Source organism: Cavia porcellus, unplaced genomic scaffold, assembly GCF_034190915.1.
Source record: "Cavia porcellus strain 051 isolate PalLab524CR breed Dunkin Hartley unplaced genomic scaffold, mCavPor4.1 scaffold_23, whole genome shotgun sequence".
Lineage (NCBI taxonomy): Eukaryota > Metazoa > Chordata > Mammalia > Rodentia > Caviidae > Cavia > Cavia porcellus.
Genome location: NW_026947506.1, coordinates 5,916,817 through 5,943,142, shown reverse-complemented (window position 1 = coordinate 5,943,142; position 26,326 = coordinate 5,916,817). Strand labels below are relative to the sequence as shown.

General features: G+C 57.7%; 1 protein-coding gene across 5 annotated transcripts in view; it reads left to right on the top strand.

The window, feature by feature from the left end:
- The window catches only part of LOC100724914 (glutamate receptor ionotropic, delta-1), a 580,436-nt gene that overhangs the window by 78,727 nt on the left and 475,383 nt on the right, over nt 1-26,326 (top strand). For 4 of the 5 annotated variants that reach the window (XM_063233725.1, XM_063233727.1, XM_063233726.1 and 1 more), the window contains one exon: nt 22,550-22,834. The exons of the other annotated variant lie outside the window; for it this stretch is intronic. In XM_063233725.1, coding sequence (XP_063089795.1) covers nt 22,550-22,834 — 285 coding nt within the window. The remainder of the gene's footprint in view (nt 1-22,549; nt 22,835-26,326) is intronic. 5 annotated transcript variants of the gene reach the window in all.

Sequence of the window (26,326 nt, the reverse complement as noted above, 5' to 3'; positions counted from 1 at the left end):
CACAGGCTGCTGTGCCAGAGCATGGAGCTAAAACCCTGTCCTGAATGCATCCTGCCATGTCACCTGCAAGGTGGATGTGCCCCAGGGGCTTTGTCATGGCCTGGCTTCTGCCACCCTCTTCTTGAGACTCCAAAAGCTGAGAGTGGCCTCACTTCTTGGGCTCCCAGATCGTGCCCCGTGCTTTGTCCCTCTCTTTCTGCTCCTGTTCTTCTCTCTCCTGGGGCATCTCATGATCCTGTCTCCATTGATATCCATCACCTTTGAGACCAGGGTCCCTTCTCTGTGATTCCCCAGGGATCCTGCTCTCTGCCCGTGCTCTTGGCTGTGCCAGGGCCTGGGCTGGTGCTGTGGGGGTGGAGCGACGGAGGGAGCTTGGCTGGGGATGTGCAGAGGGCTTGGTGGCAGAGGGCACAGCTGGCATGGGTGCTCCTCCGCACCTGGTGGACACCGGGCTTCCCACTGAATGCTGAGCCCAGCCTGACTCCCAGGGTTGGGGAGGGGATGCGGTCGTGGTGGGGGTGGCTGCATCTGTGCGAGGTGTGTGTGCCAGGTCTCCTGCCAGGCGCTTAAGTAGAACACACTGGAGTGTCACGATGAGCGCTAGTCTGCGGATGAAGAAGCCAAGAGGTTGAGATACTGCTTAAGAGAAAATCTTTGCAGATCACATATCTGATAATGGATTTGTATGCAGGGCACATAAATAAATCTTACAACTTGATAATAAAACAAACCAGCCAATACACATAGGCAGCAGATTGGAAGACATATTTTCCCCAAAAAAGGAAGATCGCAAATGGACACCAAAAGATGCTCAGCATCGTTTGTCACGAGGGACATGGGATTGAAATACAGGCAGATGCCGGCGTGCACCTGTGGGATGGCTGTGGGATGGCTGTGACACATGAGGTCAGGACTTGGGATCCTTGTGCTTGGCCCGTGGGGATGCAGATGCTGTGGTGTGTCTTGTGCTCCTCATCATCCTTGTCACCCTGTTTCTCCTTACAAAAGTCTTGGTTGTTTGAGCCAGTGTCTTACTGTGTAGCCCAGGCTGGCCTCAAACTCATGGTGATCCTCCTGCCTCAGCCTCCCAAGTGCTGGGTTCCAGACGTGCATCACCACACCAGCTTTTCTGACTCTGGTATGCATGTGGATTGTACCATATTATTTTGCAATTCTACTCCCCTAGGAATTTATGCAAGTGCAATGGAACCATAGGTCCATGCAGAGTTATGGCCCTGCGTGCTCCTGGCTGCGCCTCACATGGGCTGCACCCACACACCCATCCCTGGCTGAGGAAGCACGTGAGCTGCACGGACTCCTGCTCAGAAAGCCAATGAAGTGACAGACTGGTGTGTGTTTGACATAGGTGGACCTCAGAACACTGTCCTAAGTGAAAGACGCCAAACACAAAGACTGCGTGTTGTATTATTCCATTTATTTGAAAGCTGCCAGAAAAGGCAAAACCATAGAGACAACAAGCAGATTAGTGGTTGCCTCGAGCTGAAGGTGGGAACAGCGCTGAGTGCAAGTAGGCACAGGGGAGCTTTGGGGGGAGACGAGAGCATTCTAAAATTGGGTTGTAGCAGTGGCTGAAGAGCAGTATAACTTACTAAGTGGGTGGAGTTCATAGTAGGTAACTTGTGCCACTTTAAGAGCCTTGCTGAAGATCATAACTGGTAAATGACCACGACAGAGCTCAAAGCAAAGCAGCTTTCTTGGGAGCCCCCAGCCTGACGTCTGTGCTGCAGGTAGGGACACAGAGGTCACCTCCTGGGGCAGGTGCGGAGAGACTTTTGCCTTCCCTGAGGTATGTGTGTGGATTCAGAAGAGCTTGCAGTTGCATTTGGTTCAGTTTGGGGGCTGGGCTTTCTGGAGGGCCTGGAGTTTTCCAGAGGGTGTGTGTGTGCGTGTGTGTGCGCACATGCACATGTGGGAGGCAGGTGTGAGAGGGCCCAGGGAGGTCTCCAGGTGGGGCGAGGAGCCTGAGGTGGAGAGGGCTGGCTTTTGCTGTCAGCTTGGGGCTCTTTGGAGGACCCATCTGCACCCCTGACCCCAAAACCCTGTTTCCTCCTCCGCGCCTTGCTCCCTCTGCCTTCAAGGCTCGTCTTCCGCTGTCGAGTCACCTGGTGGTTCCACATCAAGGCGCCTGCAGGTAGCGAGTGCTGCAGATTTTCCTGTGAGCTGATCTGTACCTCGCACCTCAGCTCAATAAGGAAGCCTGGGTCTCCTGAAGGCTGTGGTGTTCCGCTGGTGGAGGCTGCTGTCTCACCCTGGCTGCCATCATTAGCATTACAAAGTGGAAAACAGGTCTGGCCCTGGCTGCCTAAATATTTATGGAATGCTGCTGGGGTCAGAGGGCCAGGGCAGTAAATGAAATTAAAGATTTACATGCAACCCCAACCCCAGGAAGCCTCGGGCCACACTGGCTCTCCATGGTGCTTGGAGAAAAGGGGTTTCTTTTTCCTTCTGGGAAACTTAGTTTTATAGGTTGCACCTTCCTGTTACTAGGGAGCTGGGTGGCAGGGATGGGGCAGGAGCAGATGCGTTGTGTGGCTGGCTGCATACCTGGGACTTCAGAAAAGCCACTGTCTTTGGTTTTTCCTGTGGCTCCTCAGGAAGAGACCCCCAGGAGTCTGTGGGGGTATGAGCAGGGGTGTCTATGTGCCCCCAAAATCCAGAGCACCCTGCACTTGGCTTCCTCTAGGCTGACTTTGGGGAAGCCATGGATTTTGGCCCTGAGGAGGAACATCTGGGGTGAGGCTGCACCCCAACTCTGGCAAGAGACAGACCCTGAACGTGGTCTGTCTTTATAAAGGCATAAAGGGCAAGGGTAGGAAGCCAAGGGAGGCAGGTTGAGGCCCAGGGCTCCAGGAACCATGGAGCTGTCCCCAGCCTCCGTGTTGAAGGGGCAGAGGAAGTGGACAGCGGCCAGCGTGGGGGACACCACTGTGCCAGCCCCGCCAGGAGGGAGCCAGGGAGATGTACCTCCCCCTCCTTCCCCTTTCCTCTCTGGGGCTTCCACTGCCTCTGATACCCCACGGGCATCGAGGACAGAGGGTATTGGTGACATCCCTACAGCAGCCGCCTCCAGAGAGGCAGGAGAGACTGTGGCCAGGGCAGAAGCTGGCGCAGCCGTGCCGGAGGGGAGCAGGTCGGAGAAGGACAAAGGGCCACGCAGGGAGGTGGCGTCTGGCAAGTCCAGCTCATCCTGGCTTGGGGACTCAGAGCATAGATTGGTCCCCGTGAGAGGTCCCAGGGGGCAGCCTTCTCCACTACCACCAGCCTCAGACATCGGTGGGAGCAGCCGGGAGCCTCAGAGCCACCCAGCACTCGGAGCAGGTGTAGGGGCAGTGCCCACCTGTCAGAGGGGGATGCTGGCAGTAGCTGCTGCCCCAGAGGAAGCAGTTTCCATCTGGCAGTGTTGCTGTGGGTGGGGCGCTCATTTCACATGCAGACGCCCCCTGTTTCTAGAAACCCAGCCTCATTCATCCGGGTCTTCACACAAGCTGCGCCATTGTGAATGGCCCAGGGTCGCTGTCACCCAGAGGCAGTGACAGAGCTCCCCCTGGAGCAGAGCACTCAGGCTGCCACTTCGGTGGGCCTGACTTCCTGTCCTCCTCCTGCTGCCAGCGGCCCAGCCTCCGTGGCTGCCTGGTGAAGATCTGGCTGAGCACGCTTGGTTATCCTGAGAAATCACCCTGAAGGGCTCCGGCGAGTGGAGAATTTTAGATGAGGGTGTTTATCAGAGCCAGGCATTAATAATAAATGCGGCATGATTTTTTTATTAGAGGAGCTGCATCCATGTGGCCGCTTCAACTTTTTAACTCTGGGAAGCTGGAAGTTATGGGCGCTTCTGCTTAGGGAAGTGCGGGCTCATCAGGTCCCATTCATATGCAAAGCACTTGCTTAGCCGAGTTCATCAGAATTCAGTCATTTCTTAAAAAAATATATTTATAGGCTTTCCCCCCTTGCAAAGGACTGCGAAGGAGACAGAGAGTGGAAAATACAAACTGTTAATACCCTGAAAAGCAAGGCGTATTCTGAGCCCTGCTACCGGGTGCCCCATTCTTTGAGACAGCGTGAAGACTGGCGTTCATACGCATGGGCCTCTGCTTCACTTTATAAATTCCCCCTCTGCTCCTGTTGGGGCTTCTCGGCCCTCCTCTCCTCTGGAGTCTGCTCTGATTTACCTCCGCCTGGCGGTAGTGGTGGTTTCAGGGTTACACTCACGGGAAGTTTCCTGGGGAAAGTGAAGATCAGAACCATGGTGGTGACTGCTGGCAAATCAGTTCCCGAGGGCGGCGTCCTGTCTGTTTCCCTGGTGTCCCCTGGCCTGCCAGGGAAGGCGCTGTATTTTTCAGGGCAAGGGCTCCAAGACTCCTTTCTTTGTCCACTGTTGCCATCTTATGCCAAAGTCCAGGGAGAACAGGCCCCCTGGTCCTCGGGATGGAACAGGAAATGGTGTGGCTGCGCAGGAGGGTTTCAGTATGGGAGCAGGGCTCCCTCCCTGGTGCCCTCCGTCAGCTTTGCTGGGTGCCTTGATCAGTGTGTCCATGAGGACAGTGGCTGCTTAAACACAATGGGAAGACACAGGGTTATTAGTGACCCGAGGGTGGTAGCCAGGGCCACTGGAGATGCAGGTGGGCAGGGGCTTCTTGCCAGTTTTCAAGGGGAGACCTGAGGCTCATGGAGACACCACAGCCTTGATCTGTGTGCTCTGGAAGCTTCGGAAGTGGCCTTGCTTGATGTGGTCACCTGCTAGGATGAGGAGCCCCGTGCCTGCCCTAGCTGAAGGCCTTGCTGACTACTTGGTGGCCTGGGCACCTGGAGAGCATGGGTGGTCATCGTGCCCTCCCAGGAGGCCCCTCTACAGATTTCCAGCCAAGCAAGTGGGGATGTCGGCTAAGCAGCCTTTATATTCAGATTTTGGCATTGATTGTGGGTGATGTTTTGACCTCTGTGCCTGGTGCCTTTTGCAAAATGTGATCAGAGGCCCCTCAGGAGCCCTGACTGGGCAGACGGTGCTGCCCTCACTGCTGGCTTTCACTTCACACTCTGGATTTGTAGGAGTTGGGGTCAGATTTCACCCCTGGCAAATGTCCCACTGAGAGGCTGGGTTTCTGGAAAGCCAGGCATCTGGAAGGCAGTGGGACAGCCACAGGTTGGGCGGGCGCAGGTGGTCCAGATCTGGTCCTGCTTGGAAGCGCTCACTGACCAGTGAGGCAGCAGACCTAGGAGCCGTCAGGGAGATTTCCTGGAGGAGGCTAGAGCAGAGCAGATTCCTGACTGTGAGGAGGTGTTCCTGAGTGGCCAGGAGAGTAGCAGGTGGGGGAAACTCTGCAAAGGCCCCTTGAGAGGGGAGGTGCTGGAGAGGTGGGGGGAAAGTGTTTCCTTTCTCTGGGCTTGTGGCACAGACTGTCTTCAGTGGATGGGACCCGAGTGACATGGAGGTGGTGACAAAACCTCCCCCAGAGACAGGGGAGACTGTGCTGGCCTCTTTTCTGTCTGCGTACCCTCGGGTTTGGGCTGGGTGGACGGTGTGTGGGGTGGCTGGTTACAGCCACCAGGAGGGCCAAGAGAGGAGGAGAGCCTTGGCGGGGGCCACACCCAGAGCACCGTGGATGTGTGGAGGGCTTTGCTCTATCACTTACTGATGGGCATTTGTTCACTCAACAAACACAGGCAAGACCTGGTCTGTGTGCAGCTGTAACACAGGCTCTGGGATTCCCAGGCAAGGGAAGCTGTGGAGGGCAGAGGAGACTCTGAGACAGTGGTGACCTTAGAGAGGATGGGTCAGTCTGGGGGCCAGTGCAGGCCACCAGAGAAGAGGTGTGAGGAGGGGCGGGGTGAAGGGGAGGATCAGCCTGGCCCCTGCCAGCTGCCCTGGGCAGCAATCCTGGGCCTCCTGAAGGGCTGGGGTGCCTGTGTGAGCACACGTCCCAGGAGTTCTAGAGAAGGCAGAACTCAGAAGAGTGTGACCCGGAGCGGCCATGGGCTGGCATCAGGAGCCCCGGGGTCCCAGCCGGACCCCAGGCCACCGGAGCTTCCATGGCTGGGAGTGACCAGAGCCTGCCCGCTCCTGGAAGCGTCCCCCAGTCAGCCAGGCTGAACCCCTGGGCCCCGCTGCGTGTGTCCTGTGCTGTGGGGCGTTTGTGTCACACTGCTGGGTGAGCAGCCCGGCCTGGTGTCACTTTGGCAGCCTGGCCCCACGGTGTGTGTGTGGCTGGAGAGACTCAGGGGATAGGGATGGGGTGAGGCCGGGTCACAGGAGCTCTGAGATGGGGTGGGGGCCCTTCTCTGAGCCCTGGGGTTACCTCTTTCCCCATGGGGCACTGGGACCCAGGAAGTGACTTCTCTGCTGGCCTGGCTGTCTGGCTGTCACCTGCGAGCCCCCTGCGGCCGACACCTGGCTCCTCGGGAGTCCTGGCCAGGTGTCAGGTGGGCGCTGATGGAGGCTGATGGCTGGCAGGCAGCTGCACAGAGCTGATTGCAGCCGTGCCACCCTTTAATCCGCCTAAGCCTTTGCGCTCTGCCCCTGTGGTGGGAGGGTGGGGCGGGGCTGGAGAAAGGTCAGACTTCCTCAGGGTACCTCCGGTCCTTCTGCCGTCCACCCGCCCGTCCGTTCACCTGGTCCTACCTGTCATTCATCCCCCCTCCTCCCCATCCGCTAGCCCCTCTTTCCCTTCCCTTCCCTCCCGCTCACCCTTCCTTCCATCCTCACTTCTGCCCACCCGTATTCTTTCCTCCTTCCGTCTACCCATCCGTCCGTCCATCCATCCACCATCCGCTCCTGTACCCACCTGCTCTCTCCTCCCCCATTGATTCACTCGCGCACCCTCTCACCCACTTATCCATCCACTCTCCCATCCCTCCCTCCCTCCCTGCATCTGCCCACCCTGACTACTGTGCACACATGTACACACACTTTGCATGCCATCCCTAACACACATGCACACCCACATTTGCACACCTACCCGCCCACCCACTCTCTTTCCGCCCGCCCACACCCCTCCCTTGTGGCTGTCCCTCTCTCCCTCCTTCCCCCCATGGTTACCGTGTATTACTCTAGCATCAGGAGCTTGATCCAGGCACAGGTGAGCCATGGCCTGGGTCCTGCAGTGGCTCAAAGTCCAGCAGGAGGCACAATGAACCTCCGTCCTGTGAGGAGGGCAGGTGGCTGCTGCAGGAGCCCCAGCCCGAATCTGGAGGGGAGCCGGGCTTCTCCAGGCAGGACCAGCAGGGGCCAGGGTGTCCCAGAAGGAGGGGTCCCCCAGCTCCCGCTGTTCCCTAGCCCTTTTCTTGACCCCAGCTTTCCCCAGGATTCTCTTTTTCCTGGGTCTATCCTTCTCCCTGTTTCCTCGTGGAGAATTCCCCTGAACAAACTCGAGGTGGCTGTGGGAGGTGTGGGGACACCCTGTTCTCTAGTCAGTCTGCACTCAGACATTGGGTGACACCATGAGGCTGAATGGTGGGGCGTACAGTGTGAGCCAGATGATGGCGAGACTGGTGGTCACTCCGGGGCATCTGCAGTGACTTTCGGCAGCTGTGTCCTCCTCAGTGAGTGGAAGTGGTGGGCTCAGGGAGGCCTGTGTCTACTGCAGGGGTGTGAGAGGGTGCTGCTCCTGAGAGGTGGGGAGAGGAGGCTGCAGTGAGACTCGGGGCTCCTTTTGGCCCATGCCACACTCTACACAGAAGCACAGAGCAGAGGCTGTGTTGGGCCCCAGCTGCTCTGGGTGTCAGCTCAGGAGAGTTGCTCCTCGCAGGCTGTGCCTAGGCGTGAGTTCCCCGTGTGTGTGTGCGTGCGTGTGTGTCTGATATGCATGGTGTGTCTGTGTGGTGTGATGGTTTTTATCTAGGTATCCCTCCACAGCTTCATGCACTGATAGCTGGAACTTTAGGAGCTGGCAGGGTTTAGGGTGCACAGTACAGGGGTTAAGGGTGTGTGGTACTAAGTCCACTGAGTGGAGTCAGCATGGTGCTGGGTGGTCTCATCCCAAAGGTGGGGTAAAGGGGAAGGCTGGCTGCTGCTGCTGCCTTCTGCCTCCCCTGCCATGGACTGCTTCTCTTCCGTGATGCCCCTCTGCCATGCATCCTCACCTTGGAGCCAGCCGACTGTGGACTGAGCCTCTGCAGACTGTGAGCTGAAATAAACCTGCCCTCCATTAACTTTCTATGTCGGGTATCTTGTCTCAGCAATGCAAAAATTAGGACACACGGTGTGTATCTGTGTGTGTGTGTGTGTGTGTGTGTACTTGGTTCCTGTGTGTGTGTGGCATGCATGGTATGCATCTGCATGTGCACACAGGGTCATGGCTGGACAGTGTGCCCAGGTGCCCCTCTTCTCGCTCCATCTTTGTCCTCCTCCTGCTCCTCATGCCTGTGCCCAGTGCCCAGTCTGCCCTGCTGCCCACCCACAGACTAGTGACACCTTCATCAGGCGACAGTCAGCTGACCTGGCCTGTAGCATTCCTCAGCTCAGGAGTGGGTCCCGGGGGCATCTGCTCTGTATGAAAGGTCACGGCTCCAGCATCCCCAGCTGGACGGTGGCTCGCCCCCTGGCTCTCACACACGTGTGAGACACCTAGAGTCATGTGCTTCAGTTGACAAAGCACTGCACATGTTCATGTCTTGCAGGCATGTCCACATCCACGCAGGGTCACAGGCATGCTGTCCCTCAGGGACACGTCAGTCAGAGTCATTGTTAAACTTCAGCAAAGGGCCCTGTTACTCCAGAGGCGGGGAAGCCCTACACCCTGTGGATGGACTTCCAGCAGACCTCTGTGTTCTCTGCCCACGGCTCAGGTCTCTTGGGCTTCTTATCCAATAGGAGGGCAGGGCACATGGTTAGGGCTGGGGCCGGGATGCCAACACCGTCCGTCTGCTGCCTGCCCAACCTGTCCTGCAGCCCCTGGCCTCCTCTCTGGAGGCTGTGAACCGCCTGTGTAGTACAGGGTGCCCCCCTGAGTACCGTCACATGGGAACACTATAGACACTGGTGATTCTCAGCCTGGAGGACGCTTCCCCTGGTGTCACAGCCTTTTAAAAACCACTCGAGGGGTCAAGCATTTAAGGCAAAAGTATGCTGAGCTCGCCCTGCTCTGTGCTGCAGCTGGAGAAGTGCAGGTAGCGGGAGACCCTGGGTCTTTGTGATTTCCTGGAGTCCTCTCCGGGCTCTGGCCCAGGTGCTGCTGCCTCTCCTCCGTCCTCTCCTCGGGAGCCAGCTGCAGAACTGGAGGCAGAGCTGGAGGGCGCGATGGAGGTGCCGTGAGGTGGTGCCTCCTCTGCGGTGGCGCTGACAGGGGCTTCATTTGCTCCTTCGGTAAGCGATCCTTGGGGACCTGTGCCCCCGAGACCCTGAAGCGGCCTCCACCCTGAAGCGGCCTCTATGTGGATCCTGACATCTTGACAGTGCACAGCCTGGTGGCACAGGCACAGACAGGCTGGGGTCTGGCTTCGTGGGACAGGGCAGTCCTGGGAGGGACTTAGTAGGGCTTTGGAGGGGACACAGAGGGGTCAGGGAACTGTGGGTTTCATGCCTCCCTTGCTGCCCCCTTCTTTTCTCCTTCCCTGCCATGGTAGGTAAGTCTGTCCCCTGAGCTAGATCCCAGCCTGGGGATGCTGTCTCAGCAGGTGGGGAGGGGAGGAGGCTGGAGGAGGGAGAGAGACTCCTCTCCGGTGTGGTCCTGCCATACGTCCTTGCCTTGGCAGTTCCCTCTGGTGAGGTTCCGATGCACAGCGGCCAGCCCCTGAGCCCTCTCCACCAGCCTGCAGTGCCCTGCTTCGGGCGGTGGAGCAGAGGCCTGAGTCTGCCTGCAGTGAGTGTCGGGGGCATCAAGAGGCTGAGGGTTCTGTGAGTCGGAAGGAGGCCAGCTAGGATGAGGCTCTGGGAGCACAGCCATGACCTCTTCCTCCTTCCCTGTGACTGAAGGTTGTCCATCACCTGCCGGTCCCCGGCCTTTGCGTGGTTCCTTGCTCTCATCTGCTAATTCTTAGTCTTTTCTCCGGTTCTCCATCTTCATCTGCTGGTGCCTGCCTCTCACCGCTAGGGTCTTGGTCTTCATTTGTTTGTTAGCACTTGTTGGTGCTTGGTGTCCACCTGCTAGTCCCTGGTGTCCACCTCCTGGTCCCTGGTGTCTACTTGCTGGTCCCCAGTCTTCACCTGCTGGTCCTTGGTGTCCACTTGCTGCTCTCTGGTCTTCATCTGCTGGTCTCAGGTGTCCTCCTGCTGGCCCCTGGTCTTCACCTGTGGTGTTTACCTTTCCTGCTCTTTACCTTGCTGTTTACCTTTTGCTGTTTGGTCTCTACCTGCTGGCTTTGGTCTTCTCCTGTGTCACTTGGGTGTGTGCAGCTGGTGTGGCTTGAGTCTAAACATCTTTGCTTCTCTGAACCTCAGTGTCCTCATTGAAAATACTGACCATGATCCCTACTCCCCAGTTATCCAATGGCTCATGGAGTAAGAGGAAGCGGGGGCATGTGGCAGGGGGATAAGTGGGGCCCTTCCTGGCCCTGCTCTGCTCATCGCACCACTGCGTCTCTGTGTGAGACACCGTGTGCACCGTCACTTCTTGGCCAGCAGCCCCAGGCCTGGCTTTGTCCCCACTCTTGCAGGGCCTAGGGGAGGGGATGCTCCCGCTTCGTGGGCTGCACTGCCTGTCGTGGTGACAGCAAGTTCCCAAGGTGGAGGGACAGTGCTGTAGCAGGCCACGGGGTCCTGTTCTGTATCCCAGACCTGCCAGGATCCCCTGTCAAGTCCCCAGTAGCCTGGTGGCCTGGGGTATTCACACAGAGCAACTGGGAGGCACTGTGCCCTGAGACCCGGCTGCTGTGCCCAGCACCTGTCCAGCCCTCCTCCTGCCTGCAGGGCTCATGGTGCTGGGTGGGGCAGGGACCTTGGACCCCAGCTGCGCTCGCCCCAGAGGGAAGGTGGCCTTGCTTCATTTTGTGTCCCCTTCTGTTCTCCTTTCCCCCGGTTCCATCTCTTGGCCCCCTTCCTATTTGTGAGAGTGCTGTCCCTCCCTGTGGCCCCTCATCTGTCTGTTTTATTTTTTAACTTTGCCCTTTGTTTATATTTTGGGTTTCTCTTCTGTGAGAGTCCGTGTGCTATTCCAGCGTGGGTGTCTGATTTATGTCACTGAATGTCCCGTTCTGGTCTTGCTCAGCCCCAGCCTGGGGCAGATCATATGGAGGAGATTCGCACTGCCAGGCCGCCCCGCACCCTGGCCCGGGAGGAGCTATGTGCTGGCCAGGCCACTCTGCCCTGAAACCCCGACTCCCTGTGACTCCTGAGTAGGAGCACGGAGGCTCCTGGCGGAGCCCTGGACCTGTCCACAGGAACTTGCTCCTTTCTGCTTTCCCCTAAGGGCCGAGACACCCCACCCTGAGCGTCCCCTCCTGCAGACTGCCCAGGCCACCGGGCTGTGCCAGCTCTCTCCAGCCAGTCGTCTGAGTTGTCCTTTCTCTGCCCATGCCTGCTGGCAGCCACCACACATGTCTGGTCCCTCCAGTGCTCTCTGGGCTCTGTGTGTGTACCTAGCCCAGCTAGGTACACCGTGCCCCTCTGGAGCTGTACAGGACCCAGAGGAGGGGCAGTTTGGCTTTCTGCTGCAGCAAAAGCAGCTTTTGTGACCAGAGAGAGAGAGAGAGAGAGAGAGAGAGAGAGAGAGGGAGAGAGAGAGAGGTGTTGATGGGAAAACCCAGCCTCTGACACCAGGCTTCTCCTATACCTCTCTCTGGCGTGTGAATTTTGTGGTATTGTTTTTCCATTTTCCCCAGGCGTCTGCTACTGTGAACATTTTCATTATCACTGGCAGAGCTCCCGTCCACCCTGGCGGCGGCAGGAGGCCTCTGCCTTCTCTCCTCATCTGCTCCACGGCACCTAGGGGCCGAGGTAGGCACTGCCCCTGGGCAGCTGGGCCCCTTCTCAGAAGCCTTTGGGAGCCAGCTGCCTCAGGAGGGCTCTGCTGTGACTTCCCCAAATGTAGTGGATCAGTTCAGGAGGGCTGGCTTTGGGGCCACCCACTTCTCCATCTCGGGAGATGCTTGCTCCCACGGGGGCTGCAGCAGAGGCTCTGTACGCTTCTCTAAGGGAAGCTGTGTCACCATGATGCCACACATGGCAAGGAGGTGTTAGAAGCCAAGCGGAGGGTCTGGGGATTTAGCTCAGTGGCATAAGTGCCTGCCTTGCAAGCACGCAATCATGAATTCAATCCCTGGTACTGATAAAAAAAAAAAAAAAAAAAGCCAGGCGGGGTATCACCTGCTTGCAGCACAGTGTCTGGGCGCTCCTTGGGCACTTGGACATCCCACCCTGCTGGCATTCAGCCTGGCACTCACTCCCAGCAGGGCTTGGGGCTCCCCCATGTGTGTTTGTCAGTTTTCAGTGCTGGGACAAGATCCCTGACTTATGCAACTTACGGAGGAAAGGTTGACTGTGGCCCCGGCTTCCCAGGGTTCAGTCCATCTCCTTGTGCTCACCATATCCTGTCCTCCACCAGGTCCTTTTGTCAAGTTGTTTCTTTGGAGCTCGGCAGCCCTGGACTGAAATGTGAACCAAAGTTAAACCTCTTTTCCTTTAGTCTGGGTTTATGTCCCAGTGACAAGAAAATGGCTAAGAAGGGGGTATCGGCCCTTGAGGTGGGCTGGCCTTGTCCACTGGAAGGCTCTGGTCAGTGCTTCTGCTGGTGCCCACCAGGAGCAGGCCAGAGCACACCCAGCCAGGCAGGAGGTGAGACCCCAGTGTAGTGGCCACCATTGCCCATGGCTGCCAGATATGGCCACCTTGGGCTGCCACAGTGATGGACATGGCAGCTGGCCAGGGCAGAGTCACAACCACCTGCTGCCTGGAGAGAGCTCCATATTAGGGAGCTTTGTGGAGGGGGGAACAGAGCCCGGTGAACTCTCGGTGACACTCTTTGGTCTGCAGTTTCCTGTGGGGTCCAGTTGGGCCAGGTCTGGGTCCAGGTTGGTGTCTTGTTTTCTAGGAAACTTAAGAGGGAAGAGATGGTCCCAGGAGCCGGCCATAGGGACCTGGGGTCAGGGAGATGGAGCAGGCCCGGTGGCCTGGCTATCCTTGGACATCTGAGCTGCTGCCAGGTGTCGAGCAGGCTCAGGGCTGCCTAGAGGAGAGGCGCCGGGAAGGCCTCGAGCCTGTTGTGGAGCACAGGAGATGCTTTTGGTGCTGCCCAGGGCCCTGAGTGAGGCGTCATTTCCAGAGCCCCAGGCTCAGTTGTGTGGGTGTCTCAGGTTTTGCTGGTCAGCATAGCAGGGACAGCTGTGCTCTCTAGAGGTGACTGTGATGTCCTCACTCGCTCCCAGCCTGGGACAGACAGCCATGGTTTGAATACAGATAGTTCCTAGAGGCTCTGTGTTAAAGGTGTGGTCTCCAGGCTGGAGCTCTTGGGTGGTGCTGTGGGCCTTTAAGAGGCGGGGCTGGGTGGGAGGCCCTCCTCCCTGGGGGTGTGGCCCTGAGATTCCTGGCTGGTGATGTAAGCAGTTTGCTGTGCCACCTGCTTCGTGTCACTGGCATTTGGTGCCCTCCTTGGAAACCCAAAGCCATGGGGAGAGGAACCCCCAGAACCTCTCTTTGTAAGTTTGTTGCCATAGGTATGCAGTTGTAACATTGTGAAGCCAACTCACACACTGAGTGGAGTTGTTTCTCTGTCACCCTGACTTGGCTGAGTCTCTATTTTTTTTTAAAATTTATTTATTTATTTATCTTTGGTACCAGGAATTGAACTCAGGACCTTATACTTGCCAGGCAGGTGCTTAGGCCACTGAGCTGTAGCCCTTAGATTAATTTTTATTTTAAACAGAATTTAAAAAAAGCTCAATAAGAAACAATTTTAAAACAAGGTAATAGGAAATTAATGATGATAGGAAATCATTATATTGCGTATTGTAAGAAACTGAAAATGTAAATAGGATTCAAAGGAAGGAGAAACTAGGATAGGGGAAAGAGGAAAGGAAGGAAGGGAAAATATGTATAGCTCAGATAATTGTACTATTAATTCTGTTCATGGAAAGGAACAGTTAGTGCCTATATTGTTGGATCAGTTTTGTTTTGTTTTGTGAGACACAGCCTTACCGTGTCGTTGGTCTGGCTTTGCACTAATGGCGACCCTCCTGCATCAGCCTCCTGAATGCTGGGATTACAGGTGTGCACCACAAAGCCTGCCTGAGTCTCTAAAAGCAGGCTCCTTCCAAGAAGGATAAATTCTGGCAAGAGACGGCAGTCCCGGGATCGCTTAGCCAACAGGAACCCTCATTCCGAAGACTTCCTGCCTGTCACCTACATTAATTGTCCCGACAGCCCCTAGTGTGAGGGCCGCCTTGTCCTCTAAGAGCAGCCCAAGGCTGAGCAGGGCTGTGTGACCTTGCGGAGGGCACATGCTGTCTGTCCCCTGGGCCAAGGGCTCTGGGTCCTGGTCAGAGGCAGCTCAGACCTTGAGCCCAGGTGGGACCGCAGGCCTCTGCTCCCCGCCTGCAGTGGCCAAGAAATGAGGTGGCCCTGGGGTGGTGGTTCATCTAGGGCCCCAGCTCCCTGTCCTCTGGGCTGTCTGCAGAGACTGTGTTCTTGTGCCCCACCGGAAGTCTGGCCACTGTCTTTTCCTCGTCACTCTCTAGCAAGGCGGGAGCACCTGCGTGGTTACCCTGATGCCTGGTCCGGCGGGTGTCCCCACACAGGGTGTCCAGTGTCACTGTCCACATTCTGGGTACTGGCGAGCCCCCAGAGGGCATCTTCCACCTGGGCGCCTGTCACCATCCTCTCTGACCTGGGTCTGTTTCACTGCCTTGTGCCCCGAGCAGTCCTGTCCCTGGCCCCCGGAACCAGCCATCTTCCCCCTGCTGACTCCAGGCTGGTGCTGTGGCTCTGTCCTCCCCGGCAGTGTGTGGACAATGAGCGCCTTCTCCTGCTTGGCTCCCGGGCAGGTCCTTCAGGCTCTGAAGCCTGGGCTGGCTCCCACCTTTGTGGTGCCCGCCTCACCTTTTGCTAGGGCTGCATAACTCTCATTGCCTGGGTCGAGCCCGCCCCATTGGGTCTCTGGGTTTGGAGTTCAGCTCGAAGCAGTGCTGCTTCAAGTCGTTTCCTTAGTGCGCGTGCATCTGGGCTCTCCACGACTCACCCCACAGGGCTGGGGGATGCAGGAGTTTGAAGGTGGAGTAGAGCAGGAAGCGGAGTCTGTTAGGGACAGGGAACCAGAGTGAGCACAGTGGAGATTGCATCCGAGTGCGTGACCAGCACGGGCGTGGAGCAGCGGTGTGCAGAGGACCTGGCATTGACTGTGCCCCTCAGCGGGGTTTTTCCCAGCTGGGCCCTGCTTCCCCAGCAGCCAGAACGTCCTGGCTGAGGCTGTGCTTGCTGTGAACTCAGAACTCTGGAGCCGGGAGGCCGAGGCAGGAGGGCTGACGCTATGTCGGCGTCCAGATGCAGGGTGAGGAAGTCTCTCCAGAGGCTGAGGGAGCCCAGGGGTGCTGTCCCATGTGCTGGACTCTGCAGGTGGAGGTAGCTGGGGCTGGGAGGCCGTGTCCTGGTGTAGCTGTGGTGACGCTCTGGCCGCAGCTGCGTCCCTTGGCCGAGCAGTGGAAGTCCTTACTGAGGAGCTGGAGGGCTGTAGAAAGCGAGAAAGGTCCTGCCGGCTCACAGGAGCAGGAGTTGGGCTGCATATATTTATCAGCAGAGGACAGGGTCCGGGAGCCCCGCTGTGCCACCTGTCGCCCTCTGGGTCTGCTCTGCACCCCACCTGGCTGCTCACCTGGCTGTGTTCCCTCCTCCATAGGGACCTTTGAGGCAGCTGAGCTTGACGCTGGAGAGGTGTAGGGGCTCCCAGCTGTGGGACTTTCCCTGGCCAGATGTTGGCACTGCTGCTGCTTTCTTTCTGCTGTTCCCAGCTCCCTGGAAGCATGGGAAACAATCTCTGGTGAATACCTGTGATCCCAGTACTCTGGGAGTCTGGGAGGCTGAGGCAGGAGGGTCACAAGTAGCTCAGCACGGAGGCCTTGAATTCAGCCACTGTACCAAACAAACACACAGTCACCCTGTTCTCCTCCCAGCAGTGGAACGTTGGTTTTCTTTCTGAGGCTGTAGACATGGAGAGGCGATAGGGAGCTTGGGAGCCCCACATCCTCCTGTGAAGTCTGGCCCTGGCAGTGTTGCTCTTCCATGAGTCTTGGGGGTCTCCAGGGGCAGGCTGTGGGGGTCAGGGCCAGGAAGCCCACCATGCAGGTGCTGCTCTGCATGTGCAATGGCAGAGGACGGGGGCCATGCAGACTGGTCCCCCAGGCCGAGTGGGGTGAAGCACAGCATGGCCCGCAAGATTGGGGTGATGGGTTCTCTGGAGGGGCTGTGGTTCCCGTGAAGTACACAGGGACTGGGGTCCTGATTGTGCTGCGTGTGGCTCTGAGCACAGTGGGAAGCTATTGTGGCTGGTGTTAGAGGGGATGGCATGCCGGTCAGGGGAGGGTAGACAAGAGGCTTTGGGCGGGCTTGACCCTGTGGACCAGGGCGGCAGATCCCAGAAGTGCTCAGGAGATGAGACAGCAGAATGTGGCGGAGGTTGGGCACGGGGTCAGGGCAGGAGAGACGGCTCAGGGCCAGGCGCAAGGCTGGGGTGGCCGGGGCCACTGCTGAGATTAGGGCACAGGGCTGACACCCAGGAGCTTGGTGCTGGCCCCCAGTGCTGATGTCCTGAGAGAGGGAGTCTAACGGGGAAGAAATAGGTGTTGGGAGTCTCCGGAGCTCAGGAGCTGGGCCGGGCCCAGCTGGGGGCAGCTTCTGTCTGCAGCCCTCGGGACAAATATGGGTCACCATGACCACCTTGAGGCAGGATGCCCAGGTTCCCTGGGGTGATGGCTTCTGGGCCAGTGAAGGGTGAAGCAGAGTCATCCCTGGACTCAGGGCAGGGGCCTGGGGCTCGGAGGGAGGGGCACGGGGGGCTGTGGCAGTGAGGGGTGAGACACAAATGGCTGAGGTCAGTGGCTGGACCTGGCAGGGGACCAGGGCGCTGTTCATAGCTGCTGGCTTTGGGGGTGCAGAAGTGGGTCACCCCCGAGTCCGGGTCTCACCAATTGGAGAACCTAAACAGACAGACAGACAGAGATAGAGATAGAGAGGGATGGATGAACTGCAGAAAAGTGACCAGAGAGGATTCAGGGCCAGCAAGGCCACACTGGTGCAGGGAAGGCTGGTGGGGGTCCTGCGGAAGCTGTAGAGCTGGCCGCCAACAACCAGAGCCAGCAGGGGACAGGATGCTTGTCTGGCAGGGAGGTGCCCCATGGGTCTAAGTGCCAGAGGCCAGAGCCGCGCACTACCTTCCCCAGCCTGTCCCCACCAATCTGGGGTCTTGTTTACCCTTTCTGTGTCTTAATAAAAGATGAAAAATATTTATTCTCCATAGATCAATAATTTACTGTGAGTTATGACAATTCTAAATTCGGTCAATTATTCATCGGCTATAAAATATTTATAAATGCTACCTTAATTTAAAGACTAGCCATTAGAATTCAGATATTCATAAAGCCACCACCAGTTTAAAGGAGGCAGAGAAGGCTGCAGGTAACAAGGGCAGCTGGGGCCAAAGTGCTGGCAGCCGCCGGGGTGAGTGGGGCGTGAGGTGACCCCGGGGACCTGCCTTGTGCTTCCTGTGGAGAAGCAGTGGGGCCTCCTGGGCCGGCAGAAGGGAAGCCTCCACATCTGTCTGTCCTTGTCATCTGAAAGAGCGTGGTACCCAGAGGGCCACTGACACATGGAGGGTGCTTATGACCCATTTACTTATTTTTTTGAAACACGGTCTCACCATATAGTTCAGGCTGACCTCAAATTCACTGTGTGATTCTCCTGCTTCAGCCTCCCTGCCAGCGCTGGAGTTCTAGGCCTGCCTGCCCTGCCTGGCATGCATGGAGGACCTGGTCTTCTTAGGTCCTGTTTCTGGGAGAGCAGGTGTGGCTGAGCCTGGAGAGCCTCTCCCCACTGCTCCAGGGGCAGAGGGAAGGGCTGGCGGCTGTGGCAAGGGTCTTTGTCAGGCACAGGCTCCAGATGCTGGTGTCCTGTGGTGTGGGCCTGCGGGGCTGTCCTGTCCCCACCTTGGCCTGGGAGCTCTCTGGATGACCTCCACGGGTCTTGTCTCCAGCACCGACTGGAAGGCAGGTGCCCATCGGCCTGGGGAGGGCCAGCCCTGCCCTATCTGTCCTGTGCCTCCAGCCTGGGGGCCGCTGAGCTGGGCCCGCCTGGGAGTTTCCTTCCAGAAGAGTCGCATTGGGTTAGCTGTGGCCCTGGCCTCTGGCTCCTCTCTTTCCCTCACGGGCTCTGCAGGGGCCTGGTGCTAGCCCCGATGCCCTCTGGCTGCATGCCCCAGGTGCCACCGTCTGTGTGCTGGGGTTTTCCCATTGGGGATCTGAAGAAGCTCACTGGGGTGAGTTCTCTAGTTTGAGCTGCTGGGCCGCAGAGACTGCCGCAGATGCGTCCTGCCACTCCTGGGTCTTGGCACCTTCTCCAGGCAGCAGTGGCTGCGTGGCTGTGGGCGGTGTGTCTGGAGGCTGGCACAGCCCCAGCCACCTCTGCGCTGCTCAGCCCTGCCACATGAGCAGCCTCTATCCTCCCGACTTCCTTCCTGGTGCTGCCGGCTGACATGGACACAGTTGAGGAGACCTCTGCTTTCTGGGGCCAGGGCTCGGGCAGGGGCTGCTGCTCGGTGAAACTCATGTCTGCTGCCTGGTTTTCCCCGCCAGTGCCAGTGAGCCCTGCTGCATCTGCCAAGCTGCTCTGTGATCGGGAGAGAGACATGGGAGGCCGAGGAGGGAAACAGCTCTTTACACCCAGAGAGCTGGGGAGATGCTTGTGAGCCCCAGGCTGGACAGCCATGAGTGGAGCTCCTACTGCCCACCAGGCGGCAGGCACAGCTGCCCATGCACAGAGCTTTCCTGGAGCTCAGAGTGGAACCACTGGTCACCCCTGGCCATTGGGCCATTGGCTTGTTTGACGAGGGCGGGAGGGAGAGGGTGACAGAGGGAGGGGAGAGGAGGAAGAGAGAGGAGGAGAAGAGGGAAAGAGAAGGGAGGGAAGGACAGAAAGGGACAGAGAGAGGTAGCCAGAGAGGCCCTGCCCCTGCCCGGTGTGCTCCAGGGGCCTGGACACACAGGGCACAGTAGTGTAACTTCCTGCCTCACACAGCCTTGATTAAGCTAACAGCTGACCTGGCTTGGAACTGATGTATTTTGATCTTATTATTTTTATGTTAGAAGCCTCCAAATCATCATCATTTCTGCAGCGCCCCAATTAGCAGACCATTCACAGTAGACTGAAAATTGACTTGTTTTGGGTCTCTCCATTAGCACCGCTGGAGAGATGTCCACCCTGCCTCGGAGGAGGCCTGAGGCTGCGCTGCTGCAGGTGGCCGAGCCAAGTGAGGGCAACGGTGACTTGCTCACAGCCACATGTGACTTGGGGGTGCTGCGGGGAGACGAGAGGCCCAAGGAGAGGGCTGGAAGTGGCTCCACTGGCACCCTGGCCTGCCCTGGCTTGGGCCTGTGCTGTGCCTGTGCTGAGTCAGTGCGCCCTGCCTCTGGTGGGTGGAAACTCTCACCCCTGTTGATAGAGCACAGAGGCCCAGAGCTGAGACGTCTGTGGCCATGTGCTGACTGCTGCCTGAAACGGCAAAAGTGGAGCCAGGCATGGCGGCGCACACCTGTTATCTCAGCACACAGGAGGCCGAGGCAGGAGGGTCGACACGAGTTCAAGGCCAGCCTGGACTGCACAGCAGGACTGCACAGCAAGGGAGGAAAAAGCGCAGTCAGAACTTGGGGCCTGAGGTTCTGATTCTCCCCAGGAGCCAGCAGCTGTCTGACCTGGGCCCTCTTTCCCCTCTCCTGGGCCCGGGCCTTCCTGTGGGGCTCCCACGCTGGCCACACGGAGTTTACTGTCCTCTGAGACCCCAGGAGCACCCTCTTTTTCCCTGGCATGGATGGTGGGGTTCATCCCCTGGGTGGGTGGTTCCCGGGGCTGGGGCAGGGACTGGCATGGGGGGCGGGTGTGCCGTGTCCTGGCAGGGTACCGGAGAGCGCGGGGACTGTGGTATGGGGGTCGGGGAGGGGGCAGGGTGGGACGAGAGTGTGGCGTGACCGCCTGCTGCGGGCATGGCACGCACCTCTGACCTGGTGTCCTCTGCCGCTCCCGCTGAGGCTGCAGTCCTGGCTGTTTACGCCTGGATGATGTGCGGTGTATTTTATAAGACTGCTCTTAAGAGATTGTGCATGCTGCCTCTTCGCATTAAAGAGGTTGTGTACAAAAGGGGAGAGAACAATCCAGTCATCACCGCAGTGCCTTGGCTTTTAGGGCCTTTTCTTGCCTTTTCATAAGAGCTCTTCCTGTCTGGCTGTAATCAGTGCAGCGATTATCCGTGTGTCCCGGCATTTCCACTCGCTCGCCCCCCAGAGGCACGTCCCATGCCTGGGACATTGTGGAGGAGACTGGCACTGCCCCGTGAGCGTCGTGTGGCCTCGTGGTCACTGGCTGAGAAACAGTGGCTCTGACACTTTCTTTGCACGGAGCTCCTGAGCCCCCGGGGCTGCACCTGCAAAAGCATTGGAGGGAGGGAAGCCTCACCTGGGTCCTCCCGCTCCGTAGCCACCCAGCGCCTGCCACCCTGCACCTGGGCCGCTCTTCCTTTCCAATGGAATTACCTATTCATGTCATGAAATTTTGGCAAGTGTGAAAGGAAGGACAGCTACTTCTAGCCTTCTTCCGAATTGCAGTTGCTTTTCACGTTTTGCACTATTCCCTTCTGGTCTTTCTTCCACGGGTGTTGAGTTTTATTTAATTGATGTCATAAAATACAGATAATTTGGTATTATTTTCTCATGCCTTTTTATGACAAGCGCGTTCCTGCGGAATTGGGGCTCTGTGAGTGGCTCTGAGGGCTGTGCAAGCTCCCCGAAGTGGGGCTCTGTTGCCGCCCCTCCACATGTATTTGTGTCTTCCAGGTCATTAGTGGTGGCATCTGTGGTTTTGGACACAGTACCGTTCCTGTGGCTTGGACAGGTGTTCAGAGAGGAGCTGCTGGCCGAGGGCATGGAAAGTCAGGCTCACGGCGCCTTGCATGCATCCTCACGGACTGCCGTGTGCTGGAAAAGGATGTAAACTTGACAGGCCCTTGTACCCTGGAGCTTGAGGTCCAGCGGGAGGGCTGGGCAGCAGTGCAGACTACCTGTGTGCCACGGCAGGGGATCTGGGGACCTGTGATCTGAATGCAATTGTTCTGGGGAAGTAGAGTCCAAGGCAGGAAGCGAAGGTGGGCGAGGAGGTTGCAGAGGTGAGATAAAGGCCCAGGCAGGTAGGTGGCAAGTTCGAGTTCTGCAGGCACAGCCGTCACGGGGAGCCCTGGAAGTGTCTGTGCACCTGTCTGTGCTCTCAGGAGCTGTAGAGGGTTGTAAGCGTGCATGCTGGGATGTCTGTGATGCCTGGGTAGGAGGGACCAGCCTTTGGGTGGCTGCGGGATTCCCAGGAGACCTCGTGAACTCTTGCTTAGCCTCCTGCAGGCCCTGGCGTCGGAGGCTAAGGGGTGAGCTGAGACCCCTTCGCTGGGTGGTGTTATGCCTTGGGGTGCTCTGGTGGGTCTCCTCCCCACCCCTTCCCCATGAGCTCCACTTCTCCTGGGGTGGGTTCCTCTGTCTTCCCAGCCCCGTCTGAGATGTACAGTGTGTAACCCCAGGTGCTCCGCCCAGAGGATGCGGTCACAGTCCTTGCAGAAGAGGCAGATGGGCCCCTCCGCTCACAGCCACGTTCCGTTCCCGCTGCCACACGACACGTGTGTGATGAATGTTTGCTTCAAAACTGGCTCGGGGTGTGGGGTTGCTGCCTGTTGTCTCCAGAAGGCACACATGTGGCCCAGAGGGCTTTGAGGTGACTCCCAAAGTCGAGCCCCCACTGCATCTACCCTGGAAGGGACAGCTGGTGCCCTGTCACGCTGTCTCTGTCCTCCGTGCCTGTGGTAAGCGCTGGCATCCTGGCTCGTCCTCCTCCACTGTGGTCCTCGGGCTCTGAGCATCCTGGGCCCTGAGGCTCGGCCGGAAGACCTATTTCTGCCTTTTGTGTTTTAATCTTTTGCTTGTAGTGCAGGTCCCCTGGGTAAGTACGTGTCTCCCTGACATGCAGTCGGAGTGCACAGTACACTGGCGGCCATCACCGGGCCGTGGAGTGCACAGACTTGTGAGGTGACTTTTTGGTTTTTAACAGGCCCTGGTCCACGTTGGTGGCTCCCTGAGAGCACTGTTGGCTGAGTCAGACAGATTGGAAGGATTCCTGCTCTGCAATCCACTGAATCGCTTACAGCATATGCTTTTGCTTCTCCATTTCCTCATCTGATAAATGGGTCCAAGAGTGGCTCGCTTATTTGCTGTGTGCGCTGCAGGCCTGGCGCAGGATGGGTCCTGGGTTCCCGGAGGGAGGCAGCATCTTTTGGGAACCCCAGGTGTGAGCTGCTAGGTACAGGCTGTGCGAGCCAGAGCCTGTCCTGTGCTGCCCTGTGCTGACCCCTCCCTGTCTCTCTTCTCTTTCCAGCCTGTGACCTCATGACGCAGGGCATCCTGGCCTTGGTCACATCCACAGGCTGCGCATCTGCCAACGCCCTGCAGTCCCTCACGGACGCCATGCACATCCCACACCTCTTTGTGCAGCGCAACCCCGGGGGCTCCCCGCGCACCGCCTGCCACCTGAACCCCAGCCCCGACGGTGAGGCCTACACACTGGCCTCAAGACCGCCCGTGCGCCTCAATGACGTCATGCTCAGGCTGGTGACAGAGCTGCGCTGGCAGAAGTTTGTCATGTTCTACGACAGCGAGTACGGTGAGTGGGCGCTGCTCCAGCGCCAGTGCAGGAGGATCCCAGACCCGAGGCTTCACCTGCGCTGGCCCGGGGTCCTTGCCTGGGGTCCGAGCTGAGCGGGGTCTGGTGGGAGGGCCAGTCTTGAACCTCACCAGTCGGGAAGAGCTGCAAAACAGATCCATAGCTGGGCACTAAAGTTGCCTAGCAACGGCGCCTTATCTTGACAGCTGAGGTTTGAATCATCTTAGAGTTTTCAATAAAATATTAATAAACTGCTGGCAGGGATGCGAAGGGTTGCGTGCGGGCAGCCATGGAGCCGCCGGCCTAAGCCTCCTGGTGGCTCCTCTGAAGATGCCCTTTGAGCTGGCCAGTGCCTGGCTTCAGGGGCTCAGGCTGGGGGAAAGAGTGAGGGCTGGCACACCCTGGGTGTCGCGCCAGCCCGGGTACTGAACCTGGGAGTGCCATGCTTGGCTTGAAGCGGCTTCTTTGAAGGCCTCTGCTGTGGGGGAAAAATTGTACTTTGCTTGTTAGGAAACCACAGAAATGGGCTTTGGGCAAATGACTCATGGTTTGCTGGTGGTTGCTCTGTATAGACACCAGTCTGTTTTGAGATAAAATGATTTCCACATTTTGCTTTAAAAAATTATGGAGATTAAGGAGATTGATGCGCAGTTATGAGAAAACATGCGGGATACCTGAGCCCAGTTCCCTGAGGTGGGTACTGTGTATAAGTCTAGTAGAGTCATGGCCGGGGTTTGATGTGGGCCCAGCCTACAGTTCTGTTCCTCCTCTGCCTGTTCATGCACACCATCATGTGGTTTTATGTCTGTGCAGTTTTACAGGTGTACAGATGAGTGTGACCCCCAGTCTTGATGACAGGTTTCTCTCCTGGGGTCCCTGGGTTACCGCTCGGTAACCATGGCCACCCGGTGTGTCCAAGGCTGAGGGGATGGACGAGGACCGGCAGCCCCTTTGCAAGGGCCAGCGTGGAATGGGGTGAACCCTTAGAAGTCCCGTTTTGTCTCCTGGTAAAATAATGCCTTTGCCAAGAATGTACTAAAAAAAGAACCAGCATATGTTTGCATTTGCCTAAATACTCTGCTTCCCTGAGACTGAGATGCCGTCCTCCGCTCTTGAGCAAATATGCTGCTTGGTGCCTTCCAGGAAGAATTGCAAGAGCAAACAGTGACTGTACCAAAATAAAGATGAGGAAGGACCTAGAACAGGGTGGCCGAGGCTCCGGGGACCCCACTGGGCTCTGTCCAGGACCAGCCTCTCTCTCACCTACCTCCTGGCAGAAGAATTGGGGACCTTGGGACAGCCCCAAGGTGACACGGTGTCTGAGGGACCGGCCCTTCCCTCGAGAGCTGCAGCGTGTTCTGGGCTGTGCCCTGCTCTGCGTGGACACTGCAGGGCTGGGGTCCCCTGTGGCGCTGTGCGTGTGGCCCTTCCTGTCCTGCTTCTCCAGGTGCAGGTGCTGTCCTCTGTCCTGGCCACGGATGTGGTGGTCTTCAGGGGCCAGCACTGCGGCCTTCTGGCCCTGTGTGGCTCCTGTGACTCCTGCATACTCTCGATGCCTGGCCAAACTTCTCCAACTCCACTTTCTTTTTACTGTGCCCTCAGTGATCAGGAGGCACCCTGGCCCCCACCTGTCCTGCAGGTCTGGCGTCTTGCAGCCAGCTTGAGGATGGAGGGCTTGTGTTTCCTGCCACCATGGTACTGTGTCTGGTTCCCCGGGTGAATGACCAAACTCACAGACCAGGGCATTCTAATCAGTTCTCCCAGAAGACTAAAAAGAGAGAGGGGGAAAAAGGGGAGGATATGATTCTAGGAGCCTGGTAGCTTTCTTCTTTGTTTAGAGAGTTCCTGGATGCCCGGAATTCCTGTGATGGTCTCCTGAGCAGCTACAGGGGAGGTGCTGGGGAGGTGCTGGGTGGAGGTGAGCAGGGAGCTGGAAACTGATGCCTGCCTGGTTCTGGTTCGAAGCTGTGGAGCTGTCCAGGGTGCTGACTCCCTGCTTGGCTCCCTCTCTAAGGGCACAGCACTTGTCCTGTGGTCTGGGCAGGACCTCCTGCCTTTGCCCACCCTGGTCTCTGGTTTCCTGCGTTGACCGTCTTTGAAGCTGGGTTGTGCTTCAAACATTCACTGCAAGATGCTAATCATCCCAGCACCTATTGCCTGTGCCACCCTGCCCTTCACACTGTCCCTTGTGCTGTGTGCTAGAGGAACGAAGGCAGCTGAAGCCCATGTGTCCCTAGAGAGCTCACCATGGGAACGCTGTGGGGGGCACCACACTGTAAGACACACAGTGCCTGTGGGCTCCCCAGAGTCCCTCCTGCCCACCCCTGCGGCACTGCCTGCACATGAGCCCAGTTAAATAGCCAATGGAGGGTGAAGACTTCTGTTCCTTGAAAAGTCAGACAGAACTGGTTCAGAGGTGGACTGAGGTGTCCTGATGCTGGTCTGTAAGTGTCCTCATCCGCATCATCACACTGAAGGTACCCAGAGTCCCGAGGTCGGCTGATTGCTGTATTTTACAAACAAAAGAAGTGAGGCTCAGAGACATTCTGTTGGACTTTATGAGTCCTGTGCGCCCACCCCAAGCACCATTCTGTTTCTTGCCTTTGGGGCTGGCTAAGCTGAAGCTTCCTCTCCTGTCCCCAGCCAGGAAAAGCGATGACAGGGAGGAGGAAGGGTGGCTTAGAATGGGCTTGGCGTGGCCTGGACCAGTGGTCCGTTGCTTCAGTGAACATCACACACTGGGCGCCCCCTCGGCGGGGTGCAGCTTGGTTCTTCTTCACTTGCTCCCCTTTAAACCCAGGAGGGTTCTTGCCTGAGTGGAACCTGGGACTAGGCATTTGAGAGCACCAGGCAGGAGGATCATGAGTTTGGAGCCAGCTTGGGCTACAGAGTGACACCCTGTCTCAGGAAACCCGAAACCAAACAAGGAAGAGGCAGAGACCAGAGAGAAAATGACACCGGGCTCCCAGACAGAATTCTGCAGAGGGTGTTTGTCACTTTCCCCATCACTGGGACAAAATTCCCAACACCTACACTTTAGGAAGTGGAGGCCCATGTTATTGGGGCTCATGTTTTAGGCATCTTTGGCCAGCTCAAAGGCAGAACAGTGTGCCATGCAGCAGGGCAGGTGCTGGTGAGCTGCTCACCTCACGGTGGACAGGAAGCAGAGAGCCAGGCGGAGCTGAAGGAGATCCATCCTTGCAGGCCATGCCTCCAGCAAGCTGCCTCTTCCAACCAGACCCCACCTCCTGATAGCAAGTCAGGATAAGCCAGGATAATCCAGTCACCCCCGAGCACATTGGGCTGTGTGTGTGTGGCGTTTTGGAGGTCTGAACCATCACAGGCATGCTACAGATGTTAGATGTCCCCCAAAGGTCCCGGCCCCAGCATGGTGCCGTGGTGAGCTGCTGGGGTCTTTAGGAGGTGGGACCTGGTAGGAGGTTCTGATGTCACTGGAGCTTGGCCCTATACTCCCACCGTAATGTACCACCC